Source organism: Gnatocerus cornutus, chromosome 1 (genome assembly GCF_029298725.1).
Source record: "Gnatocerus cornutus isolate USDA-ARS CGAHR chromosome 1, icGnaCorn1.1, whole genome shotgun sequence".
In the NCBI taxonomy this organism is placed as follows: domain Eukaryota; kingdom Metazoa; phylum Arthropoda; class Insecta; order Coleoptera; family Tenebrionidae; genus Gnatocerus; species Gnatocerus cornutus.
In genome coordinates this window covers 9068901-9082999 of record NC_142233.1, presented here as the reverse complement: position 1 = coordinate 9082999, position 14099 = coordinate 9068901, and the positions used below count along the sequence as shown (strand labels likewise).

Below are 14099 nucleotides of genomic sequence, written 5' to 3'. Positions count from 1 at the left end.
AGCTCGTCATTACTTTGGTGGAGTAGTTATCCATTTAAATGAGACCGCTTTCATCACCAATAGCACGCTATTGATTAAGTGGCACTCTAAGAAAGCAAAAACGCGAAAGCCACGTCAAAACAATAGCAATAACTCTTACAATCAAGTAGGTACTTGCGGCTTTCTCAAGTGAATGATAAATTCAAATGTTTTAGGTCTCGTGGATTAGAAGAAAGGATTACCATTTACTCACGGTTGGATTAACAACATACAGCAGTGACGAGAGGTTCCAAGCTATACATTTGCAACATTCAGGGGTGAGTAAAAAGTTTCGCGCTCGAGTTGTGCGGATTTTTTCATTACTGAATTACTTAAAACTTTTGGTATTTCATTCATTTCCCTGTGCGTCTATATTACGTCTATATTACTCCAGCGAGCTCACACAAACAAAAAACGAAAATATGCGAACTAGGAAAATGTCAGATGAGTGAAATTAATCAGAGAATGAACAAAATACTGTAAAACAACAATAGGTAGGTACGTAAAGTTGTGAAATAATTGTTGTTACCATTAATAAAAGGTAGACCAATGAATATAAATTTAGTTGTAAAATGTCAAATTTGCTAGTGTAACACGTACCAACTTTGGTGCTTAGTCCCTGTTTTGTTGTAATATTGTCTTTTAAAAGTGAGGTTAAAGTTTAATCAAACCAATTTATGTGTTCGTTGTGTTTTCACATGCTTTCGTCAAATTTTGATCGTTTCTTTCGAACATTTTTTAAAACTAGTTTTTTCCTTAATTTCAACGATTCTGTTTATTTTGAATTCAAATTACTCTGACTCTTGTTGCAAGCTTTAATTTCTGTCATTAGTTGCCAACATGACAAAACAAATTGAAGTTTTAATTTTCAGTTTTTGGTGAGGCAGCTAAAATATAACAAAACTTATTTAAAAGTGGGAAAAATGTTGTATGAAACCCGAAATAGAGAGTTTTATGTTTGATGACATCAGTTTCTCGACTCGGTGGACAAAAGCACGTCTTGGTGGGATAAAATTAATCACTTCTGCTTCTAGTTTTATAAATATTTATTTAAAGACGTCACTTCCTTCAAGCTTTAGGATGATTTTTGCTGTCACTGCTGTTATTTTCTTATCGTATAACAACATTCACTTATTTAAATTTATAAAAGTTTAAGACTGAACGCATACATATATCTGACGCCTTCAGTTATTCGACTGAATATTTATATTTCCATTCGATCAAATCTTAGATTTTATATTCAAATCAATTTGATTTCATTAAACATCAATTTTTCATGGTTTAATTCTGCAATTCCCAATTAATTAATTCATTTTTTTGTGCTTAGCATTTCAACTTTGACCACAAATTCTTTAGCTTCTTTAACTTTTCCCTAAACAAAATTGGCTTGTTGAAGTTAAAGAAGTTATCTAATAAAAACAGCAAAAGGTTCCTTTCAGAGATGCAGTTAATAAGTTACTTAAAACTTAAAAATATTTTCCAGGCAAATATTTCTCGCTAAAATGTATTTAAAATAGAATAACACACTAACTTTGTACTTACCACTATATTTTTTTCGAAGGTGTGCTTTAGTATTTATTAGTGAATTCCTTGTTTTTGAATAAGAAAGATCTACTTGCAAGTTCCAAGAAAATCATATTTCAATCTTAAAATTTGTTATACAGAGATGTTTCACAAATAGATGGCAATCCGTAAACTGGTAGGTCTTCAGACATCCTTAAGCAAATTTTGAAGCTTTTTTGTCCTTACGCATTTGGTTTAGCAATTAAAGCTTCCTCAAGATGACCAAAGAGATGTATTGGAAAAAAAATTAAAAACCCATGTATCAAGTAATGTTTACCAAACAAATAATACTTAGTAGATCTTTGTAAAATCTGAACTAAAATTTATCAAATTTGAAGAATAGAATTGAATCAATGTTGCCGGTAGGAGCAGAAAAAAAAACAACGTGAATATTTAAAAACATTGAAGGCATTACAAGATTTCCATGTCCCAAAATCTTGAAGTCTCTGGTAGAGCGTTGCTAAATACGTTGCGATTTGGTATCCGTCTATTGAGAACATTTTCATGATTGTATTCTCGAACGGCTTATTGCTATAGATATATAATAAGTGCGGAAAGTGCCAAATATCGCACGAATGGAAATGTAGATGCACGAGTAGATGAAACACACTTATTGACGAGTTATGTACACTATTTTATCTACGACCCTCCCTCTCTGAGTATTGATAATATTCCATTTCTTACTTATTTTAAATATGTTTTTCTTACGACTCATATAAAATCTCCACACGGATGAAGCATAATAGTTATTTATGTATTAAGGGCATAATGTGAATGTTTATGTTCGAAGGCAATTAGATTACAAGGTCGAGGGCCTTCGGCCCGAGACTTTGTAAGTTGCCCGAGATACATAAACATCAAGTTATGCCCGTGATACATACAACGTTTTATGTCTTACTAATAAATTTTGATTTTTCAAAAATAAATAATTTCTCCACAAATACAAATTTCTGTTCTTGAATCTACATAAAGACTATAAAAAATACTTCACATGTCGTTTTGTGTTAGTTTAAAGATTCAATCGTTTTAATTACTAATGGCTTTATATACAATTTCTGATTTCTACACTGTTTATTTGCGATAATTGAAACCACAAAATACTATTGCAGTTGATTTATAATTTATTAATCATTAGTTAATTCGTTAATTACTAGGAACTATATTATTAGCATTAGTTTTATTATTGTTATTAAAATAATCTAGTGTCATGTCAATGAAATTAATCTTAGAACTTTTAAAATGATTGTACTCAATCAAATTTGTGGTATTTCCAACTTTATTACAAAAATAAGTTGCGCATTTACTGTGATCACCGAATATATGAGCAGGTCCATTATGAATGTCTCGTTTTAAATTTTCGATTTTTTCTGAGAATGGCAAATTTTTATTTTTTCTGTATCTAATCGCACTTACTACAGCTGTTCTAAATTTAAGTATATTTGTTCGCAAAAATTTTCTAACTTGAAGGTCTGTTCTGGGAATTTTTGAAATTTCACGCAATTTTGTACAATAATTTCTTAAAACATGATTTCTACACTCAATTTTTTGAATAAAATATGTTGGTCCATATGGTCTTGCTGCTTGAATTTTCTTATACACACTACTGTCTCCATCACCGATAATAAATTTAAATCTTAAATTATGCATCTGAACAGACTTTTTAAAAGCCTCTAAAATAACACCTGCCTCCATTGATGTGGATGATTTTTTCCAATTTGCAAAACATTTATGGCGGGGCACTGATTTCTTATCAGTCTTGAATCGTTTACAAAACTTGCATAATTTATTTTTAACAGCCACATATAAAATTTTTTTGGTTCTCGCACCGATTACACATCCAACTCCCGATAAAGCATTATAATTAGACTTATAAGAACGCTTGGACCATGCTCCATCAACAATTACAGTAATAAAAGGTACCCCATCAGCATCAATATCACCTAATTCCACCGCTAATTTACTTTCTTCTTGTCCAGCAGATAGCATTTCATCAATAGCCAATGTTTGCGTTTTTTCAAAAACTTTTCTTTCCGTGTTAACGTATTTTTTAGAACTCATTTGTGGAATATCTAAAGCGGCACAAAATTCCGTTAATTGCGCATGACCCCCACCTACAGCAACATTTCCGCAAACAATAGATTCATTAATTTCACATCTAGCATTTTCTGGTTCTGAACTGAAATTATCTACAATTCTACACATGTTACACTTATACGTAAATATACTTTTTAAACCTATTCGTTTTTCCGCAATTATATCAAAGTTCTGAAAATTGCAATTAAATTGATCGTGTTTTAAATTTTTTATAGTATTAAACAAATGATTTATATCTACAATTCTACGACCACTGAGAGAAAAATTTGTATTATTGGAAACATTTTCTATTTCAAAGACATCGTCCGATAACTCTGACTCAAAACCGCTATTTACATTTTCACTTTTGGAACTCTTTCTAACATTTTTCCATAACCACTTCGCAATTTGCTTTCTACTTTTTCGTTTAACTGATGTGCTTACATGATTTATTGAACCGTTCGCCATTGTAAAATAAAATAATTAAAAGCAAATAATAATCTAATCTAAAAAACAAAAATTTGCCAGCAACGATAAACACTCTCTATATCTGTAATAAACAGCAATTCTGATACAAGCAACTCACCCACTTTGAACAACAAAACTCACTAAAGAGATTTAGAAAAGTAAATTGATTCAGAAGTCGAGCACAGTCAAAAACACAAGTGTTCACAGACTGAAAGAATTTAAATATTTTTTTTCAAGATATTTATACATAGGGCTTTCATCCCTTTATTTGTTGTTGTAGTGGGATAAAGAAGTGGGGCTATCACCCATTTCTCAAATAAAAATAATAAAATAATTAGTAATTTTAAACTTTCCCCGGCGACCAGTGAGGAAAAATTTCGGACTACATTTACGAAAATTACATTTTTCAATTAAAAAACATTCTGCCATTACGTACTATGGAAACTGGAAATTTGCGGATTTTATACATACATTTTCCATTAATTGAAAAAAAAAAATTACGCCCGTAAAATTTTTACCTACTAGAACCAGAAATTTCACGGGCTCAAAACGCAGAGAAACTCAAATCCTGATATTTAAACTCATCTTTGGTCCAACACGAATTTATTGTTCCAACCGCTGGGTTTCTTAGGAAATGTGCAGGTCAAGCGACCGTTTCCATAAAGTTTATGATTCCCTCATTACCAAATCCTCGGTAATCCCTTTTGGCAGCTGTCAATCAAAGGTGTTGTTAAAGTTGCATACTTCTCAAACAGAAATTTTCGGGTAGGCTCCTAGACCCTTAATGTTCTAGGGCGTAATTATACCTCTAACGTACCGCTAACCGAGCCATAAGGAACCAATAATTAAACTCTAAGTTAATCTAAAACATGTCCCTGCAGATTTTTTTCAACCTAAGCATGTGTTGGCATTTGTAAAAATAATAAACGTCTGACAATATTAAGAGCGGTCGTTACCGAGCCCGCTTTTCAGATTTCGGTTTCGGCAGTGAGCTGTCACAAAAATGACCAGGCCAGAGCTTGGATCTAATAACCGCCATAAAACTTAGCTTAACATAATAAATTTTTCAAAGTAAATTGTTGAACCTAGAGATGCATTTTCTTATTTGTTTCTTTATCATTTAAAAATACCGGAATTTGAGAAGATGCATTTTATAAAATAAGGTACGTCATATATTCGAGGTATATTATATATTTAATAATGAAAGAAGTGATCAAAACCGCGACTAACTGATTGAAGTAACATGAGAGCACAAAATTGCCTAATTTATATTTTTTAAATTTAAAAAAAAATCAAAATTAGTTGGAAAACAAATATGCGCCTTTTGTGCAAATGCTTACGGCTTATGGTTGATTCAGTTCCAGAATATAATGCTTTTTTATCACTGTCAATTTGGCGTCGCGACGTCCAAGAAGTGAAATTTCGAGTTTTAGTGGAAACTTTCGCTAACTCTTTTTTTTAACATAACTGTGATAAAAAAGTCTCTGTTTTAATTTTAAATTTTATGCAAATTGTGTTTTAAATTTGAGAAAAAAACGCTAGTTTTCAATATCATGACGAAACACTTGCAAATTACATTTATTCCAAATTTCACAAATTGCATTTGAGATCGTACGGCTTTTGTTACAATCTAAAGCGAACTAAAGGATCGTTTGGTGTATGCGTTTCCAATTTTGACTAATTTGATAAAAAAAGCATTTTTCCTTAAATTTTAAAAACAATTTTAATCAAATCTGAAATGACAACTGAGATATGTTTAACACATTTATATGTAGGGGAGGAGGGGGACATAGTGGGAAACTTAACAATCAATTAGTCACGCATTCTAAAATAATAAAAATTAACAAACATTTTTTACTAAATATCATAGACTAATGTATTGCGAATGATTTTTAAGGTACTTTTTTTGATTACAATAAAAAACTTACGCCATGTGAGCATTATTTTGAAAAATGGGATTGGGTGTTTGGTTCTACTATGCCTCAAAAATCGCTAACACTTACAAACTACATTTTTAAAGCGTCGCGACGACAAAATTATTGGTGATAAAAAACAAATTTTTGCATCCGATTCTGTATAACAAATGCATAGGAACGTGAAATAGGCAGTTATTCCTAGTACAGAAATCCTTATTAATATAAGAGTTTTTTTTTAACATTTTTCCGGTGGTCCAATAATGCAGTGCAAAGATGAACATATAGTAAACCCAGTTGACATATACCTAGTAAATTTTATGGCCACATTATGAGAGGGCCGGGCAGTACTAATCCTTGCGATTGGAGACCATAAATGAGCACGAAATGAGTGCGGGCCTATTCAACCATCGGTCAACTCTCTACCTAGAACTTTGTCGGCTGCAGTTTACAACACCCAGTTTTATTTCTATGGGTGGTTTGACTTAAGCCATAAAATGTTTACTAGGTATATGTCAACTGAGGTTACTATACAGTTCTCTTATTTTCCTATTGTTATTTCCAAGAAAGAGCTATTACTTCACAAACAGCTGGACCTCTTGGTTTCGTCAAACTACCTGACCCCACCATAAATTTTGTGCTTGTGGAGAAGTACTAATTTCTGTGGTTTGCCGGCAATTGCTAGTTGTAAATTACAAAATTTCAGCTTCAATTTAAAATCTAAAATTTTACGCTACGAATACTCGCTTAATTATTGGAATATTTTTTAAAACTTAGGACCGTTGTATTCAGAACGACTTGCTTTACAATCCGATTGGATTCATTTTTGATACAACAACGCAAACCGAAGTTACAGTCTTCAGCCAAACTTGATGCAGTGTCATTGGCGTTTTAGGGGTGATATCAATAAAAAAAAAGCATGCAGTCTGTAGGTAACTGCAAGGACATTATATATTCTAAATTTCAGTTTTCTAGTCCAAACCGTTTTTGAGTTATGATGGCTCCAGTTTACATTGCATTGCCCATAAGGATTTTAGGTAGCGATCGCTCTTAAAACGAAATCCTTTCACATTAGAAATTGACCAAATAATGCTTAAATTTTAAGCCCAGATATTTAGTGAATGATTCACTGTTGATAGTTTGTTTCTGACATATAAGTCAATTTTAACAGGCCAGTGTAGATAGATTTATACAGGGTAGACAAGTAGAAATAATTTATCAGTTAAATGACGTGTATTGCGCAGGAAGACGTGGAGATAAAAAAAATGATCCAAGAACCAAAGAGATTTTACAGTTAGTTTTCGAAAAATCGACTATTAATTTCGTGCGATTCGAGAAAATTCATCACTTTTCGATACCTACTTGGCTATCCAGGGCTAAACAATGTGGATTTCACAAGTAGAGGTACAGCCCGTGCGGCAAAAGCGATGAATGCGCAGTAAAATCGCGCTCACAATTTTTTGAATGTTTGGCCACTCATGGGCGATGAATTCGAAACGATGAGTTGCGAGCAGTGACCGAAGCACAATTCCGAACACCGTTCTAAAACGCACAAGCTGTAAATATAGAATGTTAGACAGAATGACAGCGATCGTACGCCCTCTCGCGATCAAAAAATCGTCATTGTAGTCTGTCAGTTGCGTGTCAGTACTCAGTCGTCTCTGACATCCACTGGCTTTGGTGTGAATCACACTTCCGAAAAAGCGTTTGGAAATCTTCGTGAATTTCATTCAGACTTTCAATAAAGCATTTTTTGGCCTTTTGATCCAAATTACTATTACTTGTATCTTGATGAACTAAGAAGCGTATTTAAGGGGATATCTAACAAACTGTAACGGTAAATTCTGCTTCAAAATTCTGCGTAAAGGAAAAATTATATGAAACATTTTAAACATCCAAACGTTAAATGCAGCATCTCCCTTCAACCCTCATTATTTGTAGACGGCACTCTTTTAGTGAGTTACCCATGGTCAGTCTGCTTACTACGGTAATAAAACCATAAATAAAAACTACTTCTTAAAACCCCAGCCCGAGTGGTTTAGATTATTATTACCATCATCTTGTGGTCAGGACAATAGCTAATAGTTTTGACTGCACTGATGGCCAAATTATTATTGCCCATGGCCAGTAAATCTTAAATACTTTGATAGTAGAGTCCGATATTTTACAAATTACACCCGTGAAACTTAATAATTACAATATCTCATTATTATTATTTAATGTTTATCTTCATAAATAAATTAAATTTTTCCCGAAAAGGTGGGATTTGTGTAATAGCAAAAATTGGAATTAATTAATGGATGCACTGGGATCTTCGAATTTTGTCCAAGATTTTTGTGAATGTAACAAAAAATAGTGAACATAATTATAAATAATTAAATTATATATAATAATTATATTCTGTTGCTTTAGTGATTGATCTATCTTTTAAAACCTTTAAATTACGAAAATTTTTTCAGTATTTTCACCACCCCAAAGTCATAATTTTGACAACAAGACGTTATATTACTGTCTGGTTGTTCTCAAAATACGTATGTGTGAATTTTGAAAAGTTTACGCATGTGGAATGCTAAAAATTATTTCGCTTTCAGCCAAGTTTTCGTATTTAATTAATCAAAAAGTCATTAAATATTCACTTTACAAAAATTGTATATAGCATTTAACATAATGCACTTTGAACAGATTCATATGCAAAAAACAAAAAGCAATTTACTCAACTAGTTTTCGAGTAATCGTGTTTGGAAAAATACATTGAATTTGCCTTATATTCAAATTTGTTCAAAATACCCTTAAAAAATAAAGATAAAGACAAATATTTATCACCTAAAACTATTCTAAAACAATTTAAAATCCTAATTCATCAGATATAAAGTTCAAAATTTTGAAATGATTATTCTCAAAGCTACGTTCAGTTTGAATAAAAGAGAAAAATCTTGTTTCAGGCAAATTTAAGATTTTGTGTGTTTATGGAAAAGCTTCAGTTGTAAACTATCCCTTCGGCTACAAAATTGATTTATGGTACCCGCATTTCTACCTACCAGACCTCTCTGGTACAGAGAAAAGAGATGTTACTGCTAAACAAGGATAACATGTTTCGAATATGAAATTTTCCAAACACGATTTCTCAAAAACTATTAACTTTAAAAAAAATCTGTTTAGTCGACATTATGTAAAATTAGTCTACGCATGTGGAATGCTAAAAATTATTTTGCTTTCAGCCAAGTTTACGTATTTAATTAATCAAAAAGTCATTAAAGAATCATTTTACAAAAATTATATATAGCATTCAACATAGTGCACGTTGAACAGATTCATATGCAAAAAACAGAAAGCAATTTACTCAAATAGTTTTCGAGTAATCGTGTTTGGAAAAATACATTGAATTTGCCCTATACTGAAATTTGTTTGATATCCCCTTAAATTAAAAACGATTTTGGGGGTGGTCATAAGCGTTACTGGACCTTATACTATATTTAAATTCAATTTGAAATTTTGCGTTTATTTCTCAGGAAATGTGGACATCCTATTAATGACAATCATTTAAGAATTTGTTTTGGACAAAATTCTAACAAGATTTTTATTTTAAAATGTAATTCATTGATGAAAGGGTTGATTTGGTGTTCATTTATAGTCTTGTCGTACTATAGCCTATCTCTCAATGTCTTGGCAGAAATCGATAAAGTTATTCATGAAAGTTATTTGAATTTGATGAAGCATACCTATCCAGAATATACAAAAATTTCCATTTCATAATGTGTTTGAATCAAGTTATACATGGATAATGTATTACTAGTTGCATTTAAACTTCATAAAGCTGTAAAGATATGTGAATCATGCTGAATATGTCTGTAAAATCTTATCATAACAGTTATCTAACCCAAATCACCTTAAGAATGCCTTAAATAGACAAGGCTATAAACTATTACTTTGAACAGTCCAGTAATAGAGCGAATTCACAATTCCTTCCAGAACTTTCATACAAATTAATTTTATACTCCTACGTATTACAAACAGAGAACATACTAACACAAGAACCAAATCAACAAAATATGACGATCTGCATAAAATATATATAAAAATAAGTATAGTTCTTTCGTACTATTCTTCACTTTACTTTCATTTTTGGTGGGAACGAATATGTATTTTGCCACTTGTCGTTTAAAACGAGTAAGCTTTTAAAATTTTCTATGATTGATGGGGTAATTTAAAAACGTTTTATACTCATGCTATATATACATTACAACATGGTGCTTTGAGCCTGCCTTAGTGACACTGCATAAGAAGGATGGTGATAAGGTCTATTCAGGTGTGTGGAAATTCAATTAAGTGGAATAACACTTCGCTGAATGTTTCTAAGAGATAGGAGCTAAAAATCTTCCATGCAAGAAAATACGAGTGGAATTAAATAATATAAAAAGCGGAACAAAAATAATGGTCTATACCTTTTGTATGAATAAAAATACAATCAATTCTCCCCACAATATAGAAAAAGTCAGGATGACGGAAGTCGGTTAACTTTCTTTCTTTCTTTAAATACACCAGAAAATTTATTACATTATTTCCAGATTAAAATTGAGGACTCCCGACATCTATAATTGTAAAATCAATTAGAAGAATTGCTATCAAGTATGAAGCCAAACTAAAAGTTTATAAAAGTGGTTAGATCGAAAACGGAGCAAAGTGAGATCTCATTTCATTTTTAAGTTTTAAATATTTAAAAGACTAAATTTAAACGCTGATGGTGTTGGCTCAAAATCTTTTCAGAGATTACGTACAAGTAGAAAAAGCACGAAGTGAAAGTGCACCATTAAGCTGAAGGGAAGTCGTTTTGAACATTTCGTAGTTAAGTCTAAATTGGTAACTGTATAGGTACGCGATGCGTTTTTAAAATATTTCATTCTTTTTATGGGTCTTCAACTAACCCATCAATGAATATTACTTAAATGTTTTATTACTGCTGGAAAACTCGGGTATTTCTATTTTAAGTGATGTTGCAATTTTTCAACATTTCATTGTTATTATTTTTTTTAATCTTATGTATATTTCAGGATTGGACTCTACAAATCAGATACGTACAAAACAGAGACGCCGGTTTGTACGAATGTCAAGTGTCTTCCCATCCGCCCACTAGCATTTTGATTCACTTAAACGTTGTTGGTAAGTCCATGTAGTGCCTAATTGTTATTTTCCGAAAATTCAGGCGTTGTAGAGTTTTTATTTATAAACCGATTTCAAAAATTTTAAAAACAAATTAAATGGTTTTTAATTTACTATAAACTGATGATTTTAGAATTCTTCTAAATGTCTTAGTATCTTTTGGGGGATATTCAACTTTCTTATTTTAAATTGACACCCATATTTTTTTTCGTAATTTGGAAGATATTAATTTTCTTGATTTAAAAATGTGTAATATGTCCTACTTTTACATTTTTTTTTAAATTATCAAAAATTAAAAAATTTCGGCAATAAAAGTTAATAAAATCTAGGTGCGTGGTGTCAAATAACACAATACCGTTATTGTAATGTCAAAAAGCAGCAAATAACAGAAAGAACAAGTTTTCTTTCAACAAGATGGGGCTACACCTTACAATGCACGAATTAATTAACACGCAATATCTTGAACAAAGGTTCGGAAAAAGATGATTTGGAACCCAAGGTCCCATTCGGTGGCCAGCCAGGCCACCAGATTTAACACCAGTAGATTTTTTCCTCAGAAGATATTTGCAAGATCTTGTCTATAGCACTCGTCCAATAGAAGTTTTAAGAAAAAAATTGTGACCACTTGTAGAGAAATTTCATCTGATACTGTTCTACGTTCCGTAATGCAAATTTCTCGTAGGTGTCAATTGTGCAATGAAAAAAACCGGGTTGGCGTTTCAACAGTATTTTAATTAAATTTAGGTAGATGTTTTTTCTCATTTGTAATTATTATTGTCTTTTGTTATTAATAATTTTAAAAAGGATTGCCAATCCTTTCTGTTATTTGCTGCTTTTTGACATTACAATAACGGCATTCTTTAATTTGACACCATGCACCTAGACTTTTATTGCTTATTTTTTTTTTAATTTTGATAATTTTTTTAAAAATATGTTGCACATTTCTGAATCAAGAAAATTAATATCTTCCAAATTAAAAAATAAAAAATATGGGTGCCAATTTAATATAAGAAAGTTGAATATCGCCTAAAAGATACTAAGGGCCAGTTTCATAATCGGGCCTTAAAAGCGCCTTTAACAAAAGGCACCTTCACGCTAACAGCTACTCTAAAGCGGCCCGCTGTTTCATAAACGGTGACAGACGAATTTTTAACTAAAAGCACTTTTAGTGGAAGTCACATTCTAAACTAAAAGTTTCGTGTTAATGTTTGTATAATCAACCGGAAACTTTGAAAATTCTGTTTGAGTATGGATAGTAGGTTATTCTTAAGTGAAATATTTTTACAAAGCTAGTAAGTACATGTTTGAACATGTATGTAGTTTTGGAACAATAAATTTATGGTACCTGTTTTTAATTTTTCGTATATTTGGAGCAAAAATATAAGGGACGTTTTTAGGTATTTGAGGCTAGTTTTAGTATTCTGTAGAACATTTTAGCAAGACGAACAAATTTCATACTTTTTACAATGATTTTCGTTATGTGAAACCAAAATTTTATGAGAATGTCTAATCGGATCTTTTAGATTTTTTCGATGGTCAGCCAGTAAAGACAAAAAGTTGAAGGAATAGATACAGGGTGTTCAAAAAATAGCGGACCAACTGATAAGAACGTCAAACTCTAAGACGCTGTGAATTGGAAATGCTGTTTAAAATTTTTATTTGAAGCTTTGTACGGGAGCAAAATAACTTTAAACATAGCGAAAAACGGCAACAGTGTTCAATTCTTTCGGTAATTATTATGAGTATAATTTTGAGACCAGAGCAACACTTAGTTACAGAGCAACACGTAGTTACAATTATTAATAAATCATGTAATTGGTTACTATGGTTTGCAATTAATTTTGATAACACCTGACCAGTAAAAGTCACAAAGTAGATCAAGAACCATTTGTTCTCTTCTTGGTGTGCGAATAGTCTTGGGTCCTCCATGATCCTGATAAATTTGGTTCCAATCGGCCCGTCTCACGTACCTGTTGATAAACTCGTTAAAAAGTATTCTTGGAGGGAATTTGCCAGTTAGGAAATTCACAAGCCTTACTGCCCCTTACTGCTTCTCGACTGTTTCCTTCAGGTGTCGGTATATTCAGCAAAATTATACATCTTTAGAGAAATAAACTCCTCTAGTTTGTGACACCTAAAAAATGTTTGACTTTTCTAAAAAAATGGTCATTGTCAGGCACTAAGCAACAATTAATTACTGAATTCTTGAAGTGAAATGTTGCCAGATTAATTTTGCGCTTTTGAGCTTAATTTTAAAAATGCAAAATAACGTTTTGCATTAACATTTAAGGCATTTAAAGACTGTAAGTATGTAAATGTCACCCAAAACATGAACTCTAGTTGAATTTTATAAACCTTGAGTTCATTGTAAGGAAAAATTTGTGCCATAATTAGCGCCCCTATAAGTGGCTGTAGATTTCCAACGAAGCACTCAATAATTGAGAAAACTTAATTTAGCTACTAGTTATTATCTGAAGATTCACGTAGCGAATAGTTGGTCCGCCATTTTTTGAACACCCTGTATTTACATAACAAGTACGGAAACTGACCAATTTCGCCCGAGTGTAAAAGTAGATGCACGAGGCGCCAGCCGAGTGCAGATATTACACGAGTGCAAGAAAGACACTTTCCGACGAGTTATGTACACTATTTTTCCTACGACCTTTCATCATCAGGAAGAAACCATAAGTTTCGACAATAGTTCAATTCTTATCTATTCTAAATGTCATTTTTCTACAACCTCATAAAAAAGTGACGTATTCCACATATTTAGATGATTTATGTTTTTGTACATCCATTTACGAAAGTAAAAGTCACTAGTGTGATATGAATATATCCGCACAGACCTGTCAAAACTGATTTGTCATAAACGAGCTAACCAATTCATTTTCATCATTATGCATGTTG

At 31.8% G+C, this 14099-nt stretch overlaps 1 protein-coding gene across 1 annotated transcript in view; it reads left to right on the top strand.

Annotated features, from left to right (window-relative positions):
* The window catches only part of dpr13 (defective proboscis extension response 13), a 327435-nt gene that overhangs the window by 302737 nt on the left and 10599 nt on the right, over positions 1–14099 (top strand). The window contains exons 4-5 of the mRNA XM_088042214.1: positions 195–296; positions 11084–11192. Of these exons, the coding sequence (XP_087898340.1) occupies positions 195–296; positions 11084–11192 (211 nt within the window). The remainder of the gene's footprint in view (positions 1–194; positions 297–11083; positions 11193–14099) is intronic.